Source organism: Eurytemora carolleeae, unplaced genomic scaffold (genome assembly GCF_000591075.1).
Source record: "Eurytemora carolleeae unplaced genomic scaffold, Eaff_2.0 scaffold530, whole genome shotgun sequence".
Lineage (NCBI taxonomy): Eukaryota > Metazoa > Arthropoda > Copepoda > Calanoida > Temoridae > Eurytemora > Eurytemora carolleeae.
Window position 1 is genome coordinate 179967 of NW_019397460.1, and position 21469 is coordinate 201435.

Consider the following 21469-nt stretch of genomic DNA (forward strand, 5'->3'; position numbering starts at 1 on the left):
AAAAGAATTAACTGAGTAACCAAGAATATCATCCCAGCTGTATATGATATGATATAAAAAGTTGAAATTTTGCAAATACAGTGTTAATACAAATGCATAATACAAATGCATATGATAGTATTTGAATAATGCAAATACAGTGTTAATACAAATGCATATGATAATATTTGAATAATGCAAATACAGTGTTAATACAAATGCATATGATATTATTTGAATAATGCAAATACAGTGTTGATACAGATGCATATGATAGTATTTGAATAATGCAAGTACAGTGCTAATATAGATGCATATGATAGCATTTGAATAATGCAAGTACAGTGTTAATACAGATGCATATGATAGTATTTGAATAATGCAAGTACAGTGTTAATACAGACGCATATGATAGAATTTGAATAATGCAAATTCAGTGTTAATACAGACGCATATGATAGCATTTGAATAATGCAAATTCAGTGTTAATATAAATTGTAGAGCCAACCAGCTATTCTTTGATTTTCCAAAACAGCAGACTTAATATTACGCTGTTTAGAAAATTTGGTTTTATTTGGTTAAACTTTCTATTCATAAATTTTGCTTGTCTATCTGTAACCAATAAACGCCAAAACTGATCGGGCCAAAATTTTTCATTGTAACTCAATAATTATTTTTTTTTGAAAATAAAATCCGCCAAAAATCCGTAAATTTTGTAGTCTGATGGGTTAGGTAAATTCCTTTTTGTTGGTCCGAGGACTTAAAAAATAAACATAAATATAAAGCACAACATCTGCTCTAGGCTTAATGAAAGATCGCAATGTTAGAGCCAGTCGCATTTTTGGCGGATAAACCATGTGATTACTTCAAGTTCTCTACATCATTGAAGCTTCAGTAGAAATTCCTTTGTTTTATTTTCCAGGTGGCTGGGTAGCAATCTTCCATTGACTGTTATCATATCTTGGATTTGTATCCCAGGAATAGTGTGTAGATTCACGTCCATACACTGAACTATCCTAAACATCATTCTTTACAATTGTTTTCTTAAAAAATGATTTTGAACAGATTTAGATATTGAAATATTACACAAGACACATCTTTTATACCTAGAGACTTTCAATTAGGGTTCCTTTAAACACTAAATTATGGTTCAGAATTAATTTTTTTAGAATTAACCTTTTTCCCAGCGGCCTCCCAGCTGTTAGATGGAGCAAATTCATTCTTCATCCCGTACACTACACTATCCTCATCATCATAATCATCGTAATCATCATATTCAGCTAAACAAATATATTCTTCATCCCGTACACTACACTATCCTCATCATCATAATCATCGTAATCATCATATTCAGCTAAACAAATGTATTCTTCATCCCGTACACTACACTATCCTCATCATCATAATCATCATAATCATCATATTCAGCTAAACACATATATTCTTCATCCCGTACACTACACTATCCTCATCATCATAATCATCATAATCATCATATTCATCTTTAAAAAATATATTCTTTGTCCAAAACCATATTAAAAAACCATAAAATATTTTTTCACTCCAAAAATAGTCACCTTTTGTTTCTTTATTATTTAGTTTTCCTATTGCCAGGTCAGTATCAGGACCCAGTTGTATCTATATATAATACATATTACATTGAATTACAATTGACTATTTGTTTGTTTGGATGCCCGATCATAACTCTGGAACCCCTTCACTGATTTACCTCAAATTAGATCGGGGAACTCGACTGAATCACGGAATTGTTTTTAGCTTGGTTTAAAAGTTCTAGACTGAGAAGATTGACTTTTATAGAGAAAACTTCAAGCAGTCCCAACCTATCATTTTGTATAACTTGGCTTATCTATTTGTGTGTTTGTATCTTATTTTGTTTACATATAACCCTGAGGCAGAAGACAAAAGGAGTTACACATGGCCGGCGTAGAACAGGCTCTCTCTCTGCCTTGTTCTACGCCGACTACGCGTAACTCTTTTGGGCTTCTGCCTCAGGGTTACTATGAACGAAACAAACATAAATCTTGAAAAGAAAACATCTAGTGCCCTATCTGTTATTTTAATAAATTTATGACTAGATTAATCATAATTAATAATAATATATAATTATTTAATTACCCCTGATCTCCACCCGCAGCTGGGAATAGGTAAACCGTCAGGACCTAACAAATATATCTTTTTAGAATATAAAGTTTTTTGCTTTAGACCCTTCAAGGCAAAAAGTTTAAAATAATAAAACCTAAAACATATATACCTGTAGGGCAGGGTGCGTCTAGTCCTGGGGGCCCAGAAGGCCCCATGTCCCCCTTCTTTCCTCTCTTGCCCCTGACCCCAGGCTCTCCAGGGGTTCCATTTACTCCAGGGTCTCCCTTCTCCCCCTTTAAACCTGGGAATCCGTCTACACCCTGGACAAATATAGGCGTTAAGCGTTCTGAATTTATAATTTTAANATTCCCCATTTTAAAATACATTGACAATTTTGTATTAGCTAAAAAATAAATGCAGTTAGTTGTATTTCCGTATCCTCAGCTAAATTTAGCTTAATTTCTGAACTTCAAAAACGAATAAAGAGAATCATGACATAAAACGTCATGAAATGCTAGACGAAAATTGTAAATAAATGTTACCAGTGTTCCCAATTCTCCTTTTGTTCCCTTCTCTCCTCTCTCCCCCTGCACAATAAGAAATTGTCAAATTTCGCAAAAAGACCTGCGAAAGCTAAGATGAATTCCAAATTGAACGCAAGGGTATATCAACATTTTTCATGCAGTGACAAAAGATCTTCAAAATTCGAGAACTCGCTCTTTAAATTTTTAAAAAAATTTTTCTTACCTTTTCCCCTGGTAGCCCCTGGCCTGTGTCCCCCTTCTTCCCTCGTTTCCCGTCCTGTCCCGGGACCCCTGGTTTCCCTGTTGGACCCATCTCACCAGGTTTACCATTATCGCCTAAAAAGTATTCCTTTACACAAAAGTAAAACATAGAATTTTTAAAATGCAAAAGTAGGTTTACCCTTTAATTCAATCAGTCTCTGTTAATAAGTTTACATTTTGCTGAAAAAATCTCCTTATTTTCGCAAAGACTAAACAAAACCATCTGGCTAGGTAACTTTTAGCAAAAGTTTGATTAGAATTAATTTCAGCAGATGGCACTTTTTTATGGAAAAGAAAATTTTATGGAAAATAGAACATTTTGTAATATTTGCATTCGCTTAGAGTTTCTTTGATACCCAGACGTTTATACATCTCATGAAAGAATAAGTTTTAAGAATATATGTCTTTAGGTCCACGTGGTCCAGGTGGTCCCGGTGGTCCCTCTAGTATATTTAACTTTATGTCCAGTTGGTCCCTCTAGTATATTTACCTTCAGGTCCAGGTAATCAGAGTGGTCCCTCTAGTTTATTTACCTTTTGGTCCAGGTGGTCCAAGTGGTCCCTCTAGTATATTTATCTTTTGGCCAAGGTGGTCCAGGAGGTCCCTCTAGTATATTTATTTTTAGGTCCAAGTGGTCCCTCTAGTATATTTACCTGTATGTTCAGATGGTCCAGGTGGTCCCTCTAGTGTATTTACCTGTAGATCCAGGTGGTCCAGGTGGTCCCTCGAGTGTATTTACCTGGAGGTCCAGGTGGTCCAGGTGGTCCCTCGAGTGGATTTACCTGTAGATCCAGGTGGTCCCTCGAGTGTATTTACCTGGAGGTCCAGGTGGTCCAGGTGGTCCAGGTGGTCCCTCGAGTGTATTTACCTGTAGATCCAGCTGGTCCAGGTGGTCCCTCGAGTGTATTTACCTGGAGGTCCAGGTGGTCCAGTTGGTCCCTCTAGTGTATTTACCTGTAGATCCAGGTGGTCCAGTTGGTCCCTCTAGTGTATTTACCTGGAGGTCCAGGTGGTCCAGGTGGTCCCTCGAGTGTATTTACCTGGAGGTCCAGGTGGTCCAGGTGGTCCCTCGAGTGTATTTACCTGGAGGTCCAGGTGGTCCAGGTGGTCCCTCCAATATAGCTGTTGGTAGATCTCCGGTAACAGAGGAAAGCATTCCTCTGTCCCCCTTAGGCCCCTAAACTTAAATCTTGCCAATTGTGCATTTAATGAAGTCCCACTTGGGAAATGGTTCATTTTGGAATTCGCTCTTTTAAGAATCCCTTTTAGAAATTTCCCCAGCAGGAATATACTTCATTGAAGTCTAGCTTTAATCGTGCATTGTATTAAACGGCTGATTTGATCGGTACGAAATATGCAAATATGTACATCTAAAAGTTCCAAGCTCTTATTTTTCTTATTTTTAGTGTATTATAATTTGACAGAGACTAAAACGTCTAGACTGAATTTTTGCCGATAAGCCCTTTTAAACCTGTTGCCATATACTGGATAGTACAGCACCAAGGTGTACCTAGTTACCATAATTGTCAAGATAGCATAATTCGTGACTAACCTTTTCTCCAGGTTTGCCCGGCATCCCAGGTTTTCCATCTTTGCCTTGGTTTCCTGGTTTCCCTGGTTCTCCAGGTATACCAGGAGAACCGTCCAGTCCTAAAAGTATTAAACAAAAAAAATATTCACATTTTTAAGAGAATTTTGTTTAGTACTTTATACCCCCTTTGTAAAATTTATCCCAAGTGTTCTCTGACACAAAAAAATAATTTAGTTTTTTATAATTGTAATCTATAAATACCTGGCTTGCCTTGTAAACCATCAATACCATGTTTCCCCTGGGGCCCTGGAGGTCCTAAATATCAATTCATGAAAGCATCACAATATCAATTATAAAATAGAAATTCTTTAATATGCTTTGAATACAAAGATTTTAAAAATGTACCATTTTTAAACCCCGATGCGTAGTTTACTTCTCGTGAAAGAAAGAAAAATATTATCAGATTAAACTAGATGAGCACTCGACACGAATAATCATAATTTTTTAATCCTTATATATTCTCAGCCTGATAATGTCGTACTCGTAGACCTCTCAGTCATTTAAAGTCTGTCGGAAAAAAGTTTAAAATCTCAAAGGTTTACAGGACATCAACTGACAATGATATAAAGAATAGAATAAATACATTCATACATATGTACATTATTAAGAAAATCGTGTAATCATTTTCTAATTTTTAATGACATTTTGATCCATTTGAAGGAATGAGATTGATCTACCTTGAGGTCCTAGATCGCCAGGTTCTCCGGGTTCTCCTTTAAGCACAAGAACCTCGTTATCAGGAACCTGGTAACCCCGAGATAGTACCTCGTTCCTATCAGGATTAGAAGATTAGATTTTCAGGATAAAACAAGGGGGTTAAAAAAACATAGGATCTAAAAGAAAAAATGACAATTAATCGTTGTAATATTATAATATAATAATATTATAATATAATATATTATAATATGAGAAACTGTATTGCTGCAAGATCAAAGATAGAAGTGATAATTAGCTTCATGTAAAGAATCAGTAGCCATGTTCTTACAGAAAAAAATAACACTTTTAATTATGATATTTTTTCTAAGTCAATAATCTATTCGCTGCTCTTGTTGATCCTTAACGAGAATTTTTTTTTTATAAAGATACGTTACATGATTATACAATAAATATTATTGTAACCATATTAATTTCTTGAAAATAATATCCAGACACTAAGCTTACCTAGTCATAAACTGGTAACCGGAACCTAATTATATCCTCATACGTAAATATCTCAAATCAGGACTCTCAATGGTAATATTGAAAAAACAGGAAAAGATGTTTTTCAAGTTTTAAAGTAAGTCTAATAGAAATAACAAATTTCATTTATTTAATGCAAAAGAAAGCTCATCGTAAAATATGAAAAGTGTTCATTAAAAATACTTTATTGATTTCGTATGATTTTTTCCTGCTCCAGCTTCTCCTTTGTTCCCCTTGATTCCAGCAATCCCTTGCTCACCCTTAATCCCATCCAACCCAACAGGTCCCTATATATAATCGGTGCTCCAACAAATTTTGTTAGATAAAAATTTGAAGTTTCTTACAGTGTATATAGTATACTCCCTATCCAACCCAACAGGCCCCAATATAATGTATATAATCCCTATATGTATAATAATATACATTAAAAAGATAAAAATATACCGGGATTCCTTGAATTCCTGGTTTACCAGGGATACCAGGAGGCCCGACCCGCCCTGAATTAACCAACATCAAATAATTTAATCATTTCAAAAAAATTTAAGGTTTTTTGTTTTTCTTCAGAAAATTTTAATTTTTGTTGATGTCTGATTTATTTTCCTGTGTCTCCTTTTCTTCCCTTTTTCCCTCTTTTCCCCCTGGGGCCAGGAGGACAGGTGCAGCTTCCGGATCCTTCAAACTCCTAAAATAAACGGTGGAACTCAAACAATTGTGGTTTAGGAAGACGACTGTGTAAACTGTTGACAATCCTTATAGTTCAGAAATTGCATGAGAGATATGAAACTTTTTCCGATCAGAATTAAAATTGCAAATGAACTTGATGAAAATCTTCCTAAACCAGGTTTATTGCAATATTAAATTTAATCTCAAAGAAGCTGTGGGAGTATTTAAAATTAAGTTTTTATTGTGAAACTTAGAATGTACTTTAGTAGTATCAAAACTTTGTACACTGTACATTCGCAGAAACACCCAACTATGGACAAAAACTAGAAATACAACATATTTTAAAATTATTAAGGTTAATTTTACCTGAGCTGGTCTTTGTTGTTGCTTTTCCTCAATGGATTGGATTTGACGCGCCAATCTTTCCGATCCACTCCACCACCAATCCTGGAATTAGAATTGTAGATTTTCTTAGTCGTCTTCTCTTTACATTCATAGAGTTTCTATAGTCGTCTTCTGTTTACATTCATAGAGTTTCTATAGCCGTCTTCTCTTTACATTCATAGAGTTTCTATAGTCGTCTTCTCTTTACATTCATAGAGTTTCTATAGTCGTCTTCTCTTTACATTCATAGAGTCTTCTGTTTACGTTTGCAGAGTTTCTATAGTCGTCTTCTGTTTACGTTCATAGAATTTCTACAATTTCTTCAGTCGTCTTCTGTTTACATTTGTAAAGTTTTTATAGTCGTCTTCTGTTAACAGGCACGATGCTAAACTTTGAAAATTTGAAAATACATATATGATATCAGTATGCCATTAATTCATGAATTTAAATATCCACCAGTTTGACATTAATCACAGAAAAAAAAATACGCGGCTCGATCAAAAATTCAAAGTTTGCAAGGACTTTTTTTCTTTAGAGTTTGGTTAAAACAATGAACATAAATAGATGTAAAAGTAAGTTTAGACTTCAATATTAACAGTTCAGTAATTCAATATTTGAAATAGTTGAGGCAGAAGAAAATGTAAAAGTTTTACGAATTCTAGATTTATATAAAACAAAATAAACGTTAAATATTGAAATAAAAGAATAAAAATTTTAATGTTTATTTATACACACTTTGATTAATGTGGATGTCAAAAGTCTACTATGAAACAACTAGAATGGAATTACACCCAATGGTTATTGTAGATGTTAAAAGTCTACTAGAAACAAGAAATTGATGAATGCGAAATGTGAATGTCTAGTCTATCTGCATCATCGAGAATCGGTGCACTGTACACCCTTTGATTAAAAATATATGTGGTTTTGTATATTTTCATAAAAAAAGTTATGAAAAATAAATATAAAAAATACCAAAAATTATGATTGATCCAATTCTGCTTTTATTATCTACATAGAAACAATATCTAGAAGTTTGGGTTACATTTATTGTATAAAATATAATTCAGCAATGAAAGATAATATCTACTTGATGTATAATAAAAAATATATTGATATTGATATTGGTATGATTATATGTATGTACACTGTACAGGGTGTCCCATAAATGTTGACAGTTTTTCAACAGAACTGTACATGCCGGAATGTCCAATAAAATTTTTCAAAATTTCACCAAGACCAAGTTTATAATGCAAGGAAAGTTAATTGCAGTAGCGTATACTCAGCGTACATATTGAAACCCGTTCTTCTGGGCTGAATTTGTAAACAAGAATAGATACATCAGTGTTTATTTAGTATCCGAGGAGGATTAAATTTTGATAATTTTGATAATTCACATAAAGTATCCTGTGTCCAGAATATTTCATTGATTTTTTTATGTCAAAGATGGATCCCATGTCAGACTTCAACATCCGTCTTGTGTTTACATTACCACCCAGAGACAGTACACTGCAGTACAAAATATGCGTACACCTCTGAAATAACTTTCCCTGCATTATAACCTTGACCAAAACCATGAAAGGAAGGTTTAGAAACAAGAAAATAAAAATGGGAAACAAGAAATATCAAGGGAGTGTCTCAAGAATAGGATCAGAGAAGAAAACAATAATGTTAAGTCGTCTCTTACTCTTCTATCATTTATTTTATAAAGAAATTTTAAAATAAATTCTTTCTAACTAATTGGTTTTAGTAACAGCATGTTTTGAAATAAAACTCAAATACTCAAATTCAGTTTTCCCATACAGGTCGTTTCCTCAAAATGGTATTTTCTCCAGCAGCTCAGATTTGCATTATTAAAAACTATTCTCTCCAGCTTAGGAGAGATTTCATAGTCTACCAGCGTATGGGAAAACATGTATGTGTGTATAGTTTTAAGAATCTGATTTAAATTCGTCTCTTGTTAGTACGGAACGAATTTGTTGTTCTAAAGGCGAAGCAAATGTATAATTAAAGGTTGCATGTTTTGGGATTATAAAACAGAAAATAGAAAATATCTTCATAAATATATCTGTATATATTTATTCATTTATCAATATTTTTACATATGCATTAATATATCTTTCTATTGGACAATATTTAAGTCCATTTATCTCGCTGTCTTTTCTCCACCTGCTAAATCTTAATCTTAATCTGGATACAACTAAACTACTCACTACTCAAACAACTAAACTACTAACTACTCAAACAACTAAACTACTAACTACTCAAACAACTAAACTACTAACTACTCATTCAACTAAACTACTACTACTCAAACAACTAAACTACTAACTACTCAAACAACTAAACTACTAACTACTCAAATAACTAAACTACTGCAACTATTTTTATCTAATTAACTACCCTTCCAACTATTTTTTTCTAAATAAACTAGTCATCAAACTATTTTTATTTAACTAACTATTCATACTACTATTTATATCTAACTAAACTATAACTCATATACAACTATTTTTATCTATTTAACTACCCTTCCAACTATTTTTATCTATTTAACTACTCTTCTAACTATTTTTATCAAAATAAACTACTCATCAAACTATTTTAATTTAACTAACTATTCATACAATATATTTTTATCTAATTAACTACCCATCCGGCCAACTATTTTTATCTAAATAGACTACTCATCAGACTGTTTTTATTTAACTAACTATTCATACAAAATTATTTTTATCTCAGTAAACTTATACTCATGCAACTATTTTTATCCAACTAAACTTCCCATCCAATTTTTTATCTAGATACATTTTTTTCTTCTTCTGCCACTTTGTCTATATTTGCTGATAGATTAGTGGGAAGATTATCACAAAAGCTTTAGTTAATACTCTATCTATCTATCTATCTATCTATCTATCTATCTATCTATCTATCTATCTATCTATCTATCTATCTATCTATCTATCTATCTATCTATCTATCTATCTATCTATCTATCTATCTATCTATCTATCTATCTATCTATCTATCTATCTATCTATCTATCTATCTATCTATCTATCTATCTATCTATCTATCTATCTATCTATCTATCTATCTATCTATCTATCTATCTATCTATCTATCTATCTATCTATCTATCNATTTTCTCAACTTTATGATAGATAGATAGAACGTTAGAAATTTAGATAAATTGCATTGATTGGTTCTCATCACTGTAAGCTATTGTCTCTAGTTCCTCTAGTTCCTCTTGTAATAGGAATATAAAATCCTTCTTTTAATCAATTTACTACTCACACTTCTCACAGTTCCCCCTGCATAGGTATAATTAGTTTACTAGCTCACACTTCTCTAACTTCCCCCTGCATAGGTTTACTAGCTCACACTTCCCATACTTCTCCACTGCATAGGTTTACTAGCTAACATTTCTCACACTTCCCCTCCTGCATAGGTTTACTAGCTCACACTTCTCACACTCTCCTCCTGCATAGGTTTATTAGCTCACACTTCTCACACTTCCCCCTGCATAGGTTTACTAGCTCACACTTCTCATTCTTCCCCCTGCATAGGTTTACTAGCTCACACTTCCCTCCTGTATAGGTTTGATTAGTTTACTAGCTCACACTTCTCACACTTCCCCCTGCATAGGTTTACTAGCTCACACTTCCCATACTTCTCCACTGCATATGCTTACTAGCTCACACTTCTCACACTTCCCCCTGCATAGGTTTACTAGCTCACACTTCCCATACTTCCCCTACATAGGTTTACTAACTCACACTTCTCACACTTCATATGCTTACTAGCTCACACTTCTCACACTTCCCCCTGCATAGGTTTACTAGCTCACACTTCCCATACTTCCCCTACATAGGTTTACTAACTCACACTTCTCACACTTCCCCTACATAGATTTACTAGCTCACACTTCTCACACTTCCCCCTGCATAGGTTTCCTAGCTCACACTTCCCATACATACTTCTCCACTGCATAGGTTTACTAGCTCACACTTCCCATACTTCCCTCCTTCATAGGTTTACTAGCCCACACTTCTCACACTTCCCCCTGCATAGGTTTACTAGCTCACACTTTTCACACTTCCCTCCTTCATAGGTTTACTAGCTCACACTTCTCACACTTCCCCCTGCATAGGTTTACTAGCTCACACTTCTCACACTTCCCTCCTTCATAGGTTTACTAGCTCACACTATTTACACTTCCCCCTGCATAGATTTCCTAGCTCACACTTCTCACACTTCCCATACTTCTCCACTGCATATGTTTACTAGGTCTCACTTCTCACACTTCCCCCTGCATAGGTTTATTAGCTCACACTTCTCACGCTTCCCCTGCATAGGTTTACTAGCTCACACTTCTCACACTTCTCCTGCATAGGTTTACTTGCTCTCACTTCTCACACTTCCCCCTGCATAGGTTTACTAGCTCACACTTCTCACACTTCCCTCCTACATAGGTTTCCTAGCTCACACTTCTCACACATCCCCCAAATCCCAGGCTAATGTTATACAACAATTTTATTACGAGGAATTATAATTTTATTATGATCAGTGTCAAGACTAGATGATATATTCATTATATATATTCTCCGGGGAGTGCTAGGACTAACCCACAAGAGAAATCAGATTCAAATTATTCTGTTTATAAAAGGTAAATTGTTATATCTTTTAATATCATATCTTTAAAAGCTTAATGCTCCAACTTTCCATGAAATTAAATACTTTTAAACTATAATTTTTTCTTTCTAATCCTTATATCTTTGCAACCTAATTTTGTATACCTTTAATATTTCTAAATATGAATTGAACTGCTAGCTAGATCTAATATAAAATATGAATTCTGTTAGCTAGATCTAATATAAAATATGAATTCTGTTAGCTAGATCTAATATAAAAGATTTACATTAGAAAATTACCGAATAATGCGACGCAAGCAGGGACGCATACAGGAATATGTCCATGGGGGGCTTAATATTCCAGGGGGAATAAGGGGCCCAACAAACTTAAGGGGCTGAACCCTAATCCCCCCCCCCTTCTTGAAATAATAGATTTCCCTTTCCCATTGGATTGGCTTGGCGGGGCCTTCCTGTTTACACTTCTGGAGATGAGTGTTCTTAAGTCGATGTCATAAATGATTTAAAATGTACTTATAATTACCTTCTGATGTTCTGTTTCTCGTTTAACTCGTGTCAGTTTTCTTTCATCTGAACTCAAACCATCAATAAAGTAAGTAATTAAATTCGAATGGTTAAATACAAAAAAAATGCGACTCCCAGTTTTAACAACTTTTTATCTTGAGAAGAAATATATTTTTTTTATAAAATTGATTTTATGTTTTCCTAATACTGTAGAGTCTCTTCTATTCTTTTCCAGGCTTGCATAATATGCAAATTCACTTTGCACCATTGCAAATTCATGTTTCAGACTTGCAAAATCACTTTTTAACTCACTTGAGTAACTTTTCAACTTTGAAACATCAGTTTTCAAAGTGTTTTGATCAGTGGTGAGGTCCGAAAACTGTCGGAGTAGATTTTTTAGGTTTAGTTTGAGGTTGAGCAGTTCTTCAGGTATACTCATACTGCTCTGTTCTACTTTCTCAAGGATCTCCTGAACTACTTTATCCTCGTCACATAGACTAGGATATACAGGAGAAGGGAAATGGAGACTGGGTTCATAAGTCCTAAAAGGAAAGTATAAAAAGTTAATAAATCAAAACAGTTATTTAATCATTTGATAAAGATAAATAACTCTCTATCTCTATAAATATATTTGTATTGCATAACAAAAAAGGGGCGAAAAAAGCAACGTACTAAAAAGCAACATAAAGAACAAGATTTACCAAATTATGGAACTCAGAGAGACTAAAGAGAAGAGAAAGGATAAAAGAATAAGAAGATCCTTCCAACGCCATCTTTCTACACTGCCAGATCCCTGAACATTTAATCAATTAATATATTTTATACATGGAAGACGAGAATTGCGCGGTTTGGCGCATTTCCCCCACATTACACAAATGACAGGGTGATGGATTATTTTGAGCAAATAGTTATTTTGAATATACTCTGACTGAAAAGATTTCAAATGTAAAGATTATTTACCTTTTCACCAGCTTGAGGTTTTTCCTGTTCAACCATTCTTGCTAACTGCTTCAAATATTCAGTTTTAGATCAAAATTCGGCAAAACATTTTTTTTGCAAAAATGAACAGACCTAACAATAAGTGAAGTTTTGTTCTAGAAATAGTTTCGAGATGGAAAAAATTGTCATTTTTATCATTTATACACAAGTGTTGTACACTTTTAAGTACCAAACATCTGTTTTGTGGATTCCTGTTTTCAATATTTCTTCTATAGAAAGTTCTATGAAAGTGAATGAAGTACATGATTTAGATCTGTATACAAATGAGTGTACTCAACCATACACTTGAAGAAACTTAAGGTGTAGCTGACTATCTTAATATATATATATATCATATAGAGCTGGACACGTTCTACTTTTCTTGATGTATATCATATGATATTTTAAACTTAGACTATTTGATCTAACAGAATTCATTATTTGAAGTATAAAATGTCTACAACATCAGGTTGCTAAAACTTAGTAAAAAAAATGATCAGTTTCTGCCAAGAACTCAGTTTCTTTTACCTCTTCATAGAAACAGCAAACTTCTTTACGGTCATTAATTATCGTTTACGATCGTTTGCAATTGTTTTTGTTATATAAAGTTTTTTATCGGTCTTGAAGGACTAAAACACATTTTTTATGATTTCGTCCTAAAGCCGTCTTAAATATTAAACAATTCTTTTAGATTCCGAAAAGTAAATTTTTCAGAAAAAGAGATGCGCACTCTTAGATTAAAGAATTATATCCCCTTCTTCAGACTTAATTATTTACTATAGTAGAATGATTAGATACAATTATATCAGAACAAACATCCTGTCCTTCCAGATAAATGTAATATTTAAATTGCAGCATAATGTTGGTTTTGTCTGAAATATTTCTAATTTATTGATTTAATATTACTATCAACAGTTAAAGTGATCTTAAATTGGTTTCAATACTTTTTATTCATCGTGTGCCATAAATGATTTACATTATAGTGACCCTTTGTGGACACTCTTGTATGCCGGTCCATTAGCGCCTGATCCATTCTGGGTTAAGTCATGTGTTTGGTGTCTATTCTGAACTAATAGAAATTGCATTGCGGTAACATCTATCTTTCTATCTATATAATCATCCGATTAGAGATATATCCTTATATCGGCACTCTGCATTTAAAGAAAATATTTTCTTCTACTGAAACTATGTTGTGTCGAAGTTCCTTAAAATAGAAAATCTCTATACAAAGTAACTGTCATTATTTTTAAAAAGATACATATATAGGAATCGTGTGAAATTAGTTAGTTCTGCATCGGAAACATACTTTTAAAAAAATAATTCGATATTAGTTTGTGTTTGTAATATTTTGTTAATTGTCTAAATTGTTTGGTTATTAAAATTTCATTTGAATATTGATTAATTAATTTTATCTTATTTTTGAAATAAAAGTATCAACTTTTTATTCGTATCCTACTTATCCACCCCCTCCCCCTTTCCCCTTTCCCCAAACCACTATTGTGGTAGAAAGCTGATAGAAACGTAGTTGAAAGAAAACTTTATCTATGTTTAACTTATTAAAACCAATATTCTATTCCAGAAGAAGAATGGCAGACCTCACTGTATTCTACAGAGTTTACTGCATATTTGTTTCTAAACCAAGAACTTTGAAACTAGAGTTTCCAACGCAAGTGAATTTTACATGCGTGCAATTGCGAGCCCTTGTGCGCAAGTGAATTTATATAAATTCACTTGCGCGCAATTCCGTCCGACTTGTTTTGCGTTTGTGCTTGAATTTTTTGATAATATTCAATTAAAATCTTATGGCATGCAATACATGCAATTAATTATTGCGCAATTCCTTTCAACAGCAAAAACTTCAATTTAAACTTTGGTAGTGGCATACAATAAACTGACATAGAAAGACGACATTTGAGACTGAAGCAGATCCATTTAACTGAATAATTGATTTTAGTAACTAATTATTTTTTTGCTTGTAACGACATCAAATACACTCTCTGTGCCATAGTTTTCTGGTTCTCACTGTACCAAAATATATAATTTTGATTAAACGAACCTTACAATTTTAAAAAAGTTTCCATTTTAATGTTCATCAAATGTGAAGAAATGAAAAATGTATTATATAAAATTGTTAATTAGTAGCTTAATCAGAGGCGTATTCAGGATTTAGTCCAGGGGGTTTAATTTTTTGGGGGGGGTTAGCCCCCCTCCAATTTGAGCCCCCTGGATTGCTAAAACTAACCCAAAACAGGGACTGTTTTCTGAAAATTAATTACCACAATGAATTATCGGAAAGAATTTTGAAGTTTTAATGCTTTAAAAAATAAAAAAATTACAAATTCACAGAGATATTTATTGATTTTTAAATAGAAAAGCAATTCCGTTGCGCGCAATTCCGCCCAGTTATGCGCAATTCCGCACATATTTAATTCCTTTCTTGTTCGCAATTATAGCGCAATTGCGCGCAAAAAAATGGCCCAAGCGGAAGCAACCATTGCGCGCAATTCCGCTCAACGGATTTTCGACTGGAAACCCAATTTGAAACCAAGAACTTCATGAGACTAAGAACTCTAAAACCAAGGTCCCTAACATCAAGAACCCTGACATCAATAATTCTGACACCAAGAACTCTGAAACCAAGATCTCTGAAGAAAAACTGTTATTTCCTTGCGTCAATTTCCAGATGAATACTCAATCAAAGCTTCTATCATCCCATTCTTTGAAATCTAAAAAATTATGAACCTAAAAATTTCTTTATATTGAAGGGTGTAAAAAAAATTAAATACTCCACACTTTTTTTCTCTCAACGGTTTAATTATTACCTGACAAAAAGGAAATTAATTTAACAATGACTCTAGGATGTCAGGACTACTAGTTAAAACGTTCTCGAATAGTGTCCATCCTGGTCTGAATGAAGGCTGTTTATCTCTTGGGGATGGAACTGATCGGCCTACGTGAAGGATTTATTTTTCTCACAACACTAGGCGGTGATGAATTGCTTCAAATTTAGTATTTATCAACACCCATTATCTTGATTCTAAGACTAAAAAAGTCTGCGAGTGAAAATTGATGTCGCCGGAAGTTTGGTAGAGGTTGACATTATTATTTATAAATAAAAGAGAAGATGTTGAGCATCTATACATACAGAGGACCCCATTAAATATACTGTCGACATAATTTCAGATTATCCATAATTGAAAGAGTTGGATGCCCAATTCACAACAATTTTCTTTAGATCTTTTTATAAACAAAATTGAGAAAAACATTGTTACCTTTCTCTGGAACAACGTTTAGATACAAAAACAAGGATAGCTACATCATTTTTGGCCAGACGATAGTTTATGGGTACCGTTGTGAATAGAGCATGTGCTTAGACTGAGGGTCGACAGTCCTTTAAAACCTGGTACTATAGGATTCACTACAATCACTGCTCAATTATGAAAACATGGATAGATGGATATAGATAGATATATAGATGAAAAAATTTAGATGGATAGATAGATATATAGATGAATATATCTGGATAAATACAGTGATAACCAGAAAACAATGGAATAGAAAGATTACATTATAGCAATACTTAAGCGTTTAGATGTTGTTACAAAGCAGATATTGTTACTATTAACTTAGCAAAACACTTTTTAAGGTAAATGGGTCTATTTACTATGTCTAATGTTCAGTGAACTAGTTTAAGTCCTAACTTGAGTTTAAAAGTCGTCTTCCTATTTCAGAGTTTTCTGGTTATCACTGAATATATCTGAATAGATAGATTTATATATAGATGAATACATCTGGATAGATAGATAGATAGATAGATAGATATTTCAGCAATCATTATAATAAATACATTTTACATTTTATAATTGTTTACTAAACAAATATTAGCCAGGGCTACAGCCTAACCATTTCTGGTTGTTTTGATTGGCTGGCCCTCCAAAGTTTTTGGATATATTTTATTTTTTTAAATTAACAAATAACGAATACATTACACAATTCACAAAGTAATTTAAAAAAAAAGGAGGATGGGTGAATAGAAAAGGGAAAAAGGGAAGAGAAGGAGAAACCCCAGCACTAAAAAATCCAATTTTTGTAGATAATATGTAACAGAGTGGTTTACAAGATTTGTACATGAATATATCTGGAATCTGGATAGATAGATAGATATATAGATTATAATAACTGGATAGATATGTAGATATCTAGATATGTATTTATATCTGGATAGATAGATAGATAGAATATATTAAGATGAATTTATCTGGAGAGCTAGATAGATATTTCAGGATAGATATTTAAATTCTTATTAAATTCCTTCGTGACAGGATAGAACAGTAATTTCAAGGGAAATTGAAGGATTGACAAACAAACAAACGAGCAAAAAAACCTTAAAGATTTTAGAAAAAATATTCCTGTCCTCGTCCTAGAAGTCAAGAGAAGCTTTCAATTAAAAAAGTTTATCAGCAATCATAAAAGTCGTCTTCATTTATTGATATAATCACCTACCACTGTACTTACTCATTTTTTTATATTTTTGAGGTAAAATAAATGTTTAACAACGATGAGACTGAAATAGAAAAGATGGAAGATCTGGTATATAGATGGAACGAGAATGGGATGAGAAAGAAAAAGAGAAACAATTGATGGGATGATAAAGTGCAAAGCATCAAGGATGAAATAAGAATGAATAATAGGTACAAGGAAAGGATGATAAACATGAAAACATAGGACTAGGATGAAACATATAAGCTAGGATGGGATGTCAATAAAACATGAAAACATAGGACTAGGATGAAACATATAAACTAGGATGGGATGACAATAAAACATGAAAACATAGGAGTAGGATGAAACATATAATCTAGGATGGGATGAGGAGAATGAAAGGAGCGGAAGTAGTCTAGTCCAAATCTCCAGTACAGAGTGATCTAAACTTATCTTTAAATATATTTTTTTACACAATTTCAGATTTTATGTTGTCAAATTTTAATATATTTTCAGAGACTGTGTGTACGCGTCATAAATAATTTACAGTTCGTTACGATGTAATGTATATGTTAAACTGTAATGTATATGTTACGATGTAATGTATATGTTACGCTGTAATGTATATGTTACGCTGTAATGTATATGTTAAGCTGTAATGTATATGTTACGTTGTAATGTATATGAATAGTTTGAATACTAGTGCGCCCCCTCTGTATTGCAATTGTTAAATAAGTATGTAATCAGTCTACCAATCAACTTCAATATATGGATATACAGAGAGTCCCAATACACATTAAAACTTTTATAATAGTTTTTCTCTTCTGTAATTATTTTTTTGCTGAGGTCAAATGTCGATTTACTTTTTAAATACCCTAAATTATTCACAAAACTAATCTTTAAATCTTTCTTTTTTTCTATTTGAAAAGTAACAACCGATCCTTAATTATAAAGAAATAGTTCTTAGAATTTACAACATACTTTTAGCATTTTTTTACCGCTTCTTAGAACCTAAACCTGTAAATATGAACTATACCTACATATTATGACTCGACGGTTTTTTTTCACCAGACACCTACCCCCCCCCCCCCTTCTATTTTTGGATTAACTTTAGATTTAATTTGAAAATATTCTCCTGGAATAAAATGTAAATTAAAGAGGAAATATCTGAAAGGTTGAAGCAACATGTTACAATTTTATTCCAGTATCTAACCATTAAACCAACACACTCAAAAATATAAACACTGGAAATTAAGAAGTGAGAAAACTTCAGGTTTATCTCCATCGTTTGTTCTCAGTTCAAAGGGAACCGTTGGTAATCGGATATTACCATCTTAGAATATAGAATCACTTGAAATTACGTGTACAGTCCCTTTAAGGTTTACAGTCCCTCTAAGGTTAACAGTCCCTTTAAGGTTTTGAAAACCAAAATCATTATACATAAGTAAAGAACCATTATCTCTTAAAGGGACTATACGCGTAATTTCAAGTGACCCTCCATGCAAAGATGGCAATTTAATGAAGTATGATTAAGATATCATAATTTTCAAAACTTATTATTTGCAATTGCGGTTTCTCTACGAAAGTGACATGCGAATTTATTTAATGCAGGAAAACAGAAAAGAATAATTAGAATTAAACACTTTTAAACATAGAAACAACGACAATTATTGATCAGATAAAGGTTTAATCAAGGGTACCGTTGTGATTTAGACATTGTCATCTTTGAATTTAAAACTACGCAAACAGTCCCTTTAATGCTAAATAATTTAAAAAATTTTAAAGATACATATTTATTATTGTTTGTCTTTAGATACGAATGAATAACTTAAGAAGTTTCTTAGAAAATAATATTCTCCGTTCTCCACAGAGGGAGAGAGGTGACTGCCGGCAAATATTTGGAACTCCGACGGAGACAAACAAACAGTTATCAGACAAACATACACACTCTCTACTTAACTCTCAAAAATTTTGCTATTAGTTAAAGAATAAAAGCAAAATAACTGGAGGAATTCGTTTTATAAAGGAAAAAATTGGCAAAATTGAATAATAATTTCTTTTTTAGGGAATAGCGGTGGTATAATATCTTTTAAAGGGACTGTCATTGTAATCTTAAGTGACCTTCCGTTGACAGGTACTTATTTAAATCTTTATAAAATAGTGGGAGAGTGAGAATATATATATATATTTTATCGTGTTTCCAGTTTTTAAACATTTTTTGAAAACAATTTCCTTCTTTTTTCCTGAAATCACTTGTCACTTTATCGAGCATTCGTCTTCATCTAGTAATCTACCACAGTTTTATGGGTGTCTTAAATGTAAGAAATTTCAGGAAATGGCTCTGTATTTGAGTTTTTGGGGCGTTTTCTTCAGATTATATTTACTTTTGGCCATGCATATAAAAAATACTATTTGAAAATACAAAATTTTACTAGAAAAACATTTTTTTTAAAAACTTGTAGGTTACCTTATATACCGAGGCTAGGAGTAAACACAAAATATTTTTATTAAAGATCACAGATTATTTTTATTCTGTTCTCTTAATCGTTTCCATGCTTTTAACATTCTTAGACAAATACAGAAGTCCTGTATTTAATGAAATTTCATCCTGTACCATTTTAAAGGTTTTATAACACCACCCTGTATGCACATGTAGTCATCAATAGATCCTCTTCGACATATAAATAGATATATATCAACTATAGATATATCCAAACTAATCTCTCATGCAAGCATTTCTTCAAGTAGAGGATCAATATGCCATTCAATACTTTACAGATAGATAGATAAATAGATAAATAGATATATAGATAGATATATATAGATAGATAGATAGATAGATAGATAGATAGATAGATAGATACATAGATAGATAGATAGATAGATAGATAGATAGATAGATAGATAGATATAGATAGATAGATAGATAGATAGATAGATAGATAGATAGATAGATAAATAGATAGATAGATAGATAGATAGATAGATAGATAGATAGATAGATAGATAGATAAAAGTAGACACCAATTGAAAAGAGAGATATTAAGTGATAGATATGTTTGTTCACAATTTAATATTTTTCAAAAATTTGCTTTAAATTTTCACAAGTCATTTCCAGAGAAAGGCAGGGGATATATGGACTAGTTGGTTTTAAGTGGGCAATCCCTATAGGGGAATAGTGGGGTTAACACAGTATATTTTTGGGGGGAGTATGAGTAGGAGTAGGAAGGGATAGGAAAGGAGGNTAAACAAATTTGGTTGTTGAGAATAGAGATAGGGAGGGTTGAAGTTGGTATTGTGTTAAATTCATTTTATCTGGATCTGATATCCTGTCAGACACAGTTGGGGTTTGTTCAGACACTATTATACACCAGCAGCTCATCTTCAAACTTATACCCTCAACTCTCAATCCTTAATCCTTGATCCTCAATCCTTTATCCTCTATCCTTTATCCTCAATCCTCTATCCTCGATCCTTAATCTTCAATGCTTAATCTTTAATCCTCTGTCCTCTAGCTTCCGTACTGTAGCCTCTATTCTTAATCATGTATCCTCAATCATGTCTTTTATTCCGTTTCCAAACCTTATCCCAATTCCATCCCGTATCCCATTCCTGTCTTTCATTCCGTTTCCAAACCTTATCCCAATTCCATCCCGTATCCCATTCCTGTCTTTCATTCCGTTTCCAAACCTTATCCCAATTCCATCCCGTATGTCTTTTATTCCGTTTCCAAACCTTATCCCAATTCCATCCCATATCCCATTCCTGTCTTTCATTCCGTTTCCAAACCTTATCCCAATTCCATCCCATATCCCATTCCTGTCTTTTATTCCCGCTCCATCTTTATCCCCGTTTCTTCTCATATCCCATCAATCTTATATCCCTTTCCATCTTATATCCCTTTCCATCTTATATCCCCTTTCCTTCTCATATCCCCTTCCATCTTATATCCCCTTTCTTTCTCATATCACCTTTCCATCTTTTATCCTCCTTCCTTTTCTAATCCCTTTTCTTCTTATATCCCTTTTACTTCTTTTATCCCCTTTCATTCTTATATCCCCTTTCCTTCTTGTATCCCATTTTATCTTTTATCACCTTTCCTTTCCGACCCTCTTATATAAAATCCTAACTTCTTCTTATCCCTCCCCTTCAACCCCTACCCCCTCCTCCAC

General features: G+C 33.0%; 1 protein-coding gene across 1 annotated transcript; it reads right to left on the reverse strand.

Moving 5' to 3' along the window:
* Positions 1 to 1259: 1259 nt before the first annotated feature.
* On the reverse strand, positions 1260 to 13040 carry LOC111714410 (collagen alpha chain CG42342). The gene is made up of 19 exons (XM_023489510.1): positions 12798 to 13040; positions 12539 to 12630; positions 12039 to 12379; positions 11857 to 11903; positions 6667 to 6747; positions 6238 to 6319; positions 6082 to 6134; positions 5846 to 5924; positions 5620 to 5644; positions 5136 to 5230; positions 4660 to 4713; positions 4420 to 4517; positions 3951 to 4044; positions 2830 to 2942; positions 2625 to 2669; positions 2252 to 2402; positions 2116 to 2159; positions 1557 to 1617; positions 1260 to 1333 (listed from the first exon to the last, which is right to left on the reverse strand). Exons 1-19 carry the CDS (start codon positions 12831 to 12833, stop codon positions 1260 to 1262), a joined length of 1665 nt encoding a protein of 554 aa, XP_023345278.1. The 5' UTR covers positions 12834 to 13040.
* Between the last annotated feature and the right edge of the window lie 8429 nt (positions 13041 to 21469).

Bases quoted from the DNA above. Each gene is read 5' to 3' on its own strand.
- LOC111714410 (XM_023489510.1), bottom strand. From the start codon at position 12,833: ATGGTTGAACAGGAAAAACCTCAAGCTGGTGAAAAG. The intron at 6,135-6,237 runs GAAAATAAATCA...TGGTTAATTCAG, and splicing joins GGGAAGAAAAGGAGACACAG to GGCGGGTCGGGCCTCCTGGT. The intron at 5,925-6,081 runs GTATATTTTTAT...GATTATATATAG, and splicing joins CAGGAATTCAAGGAATCCCG to GGACCTGTTGGGTTGGATGG.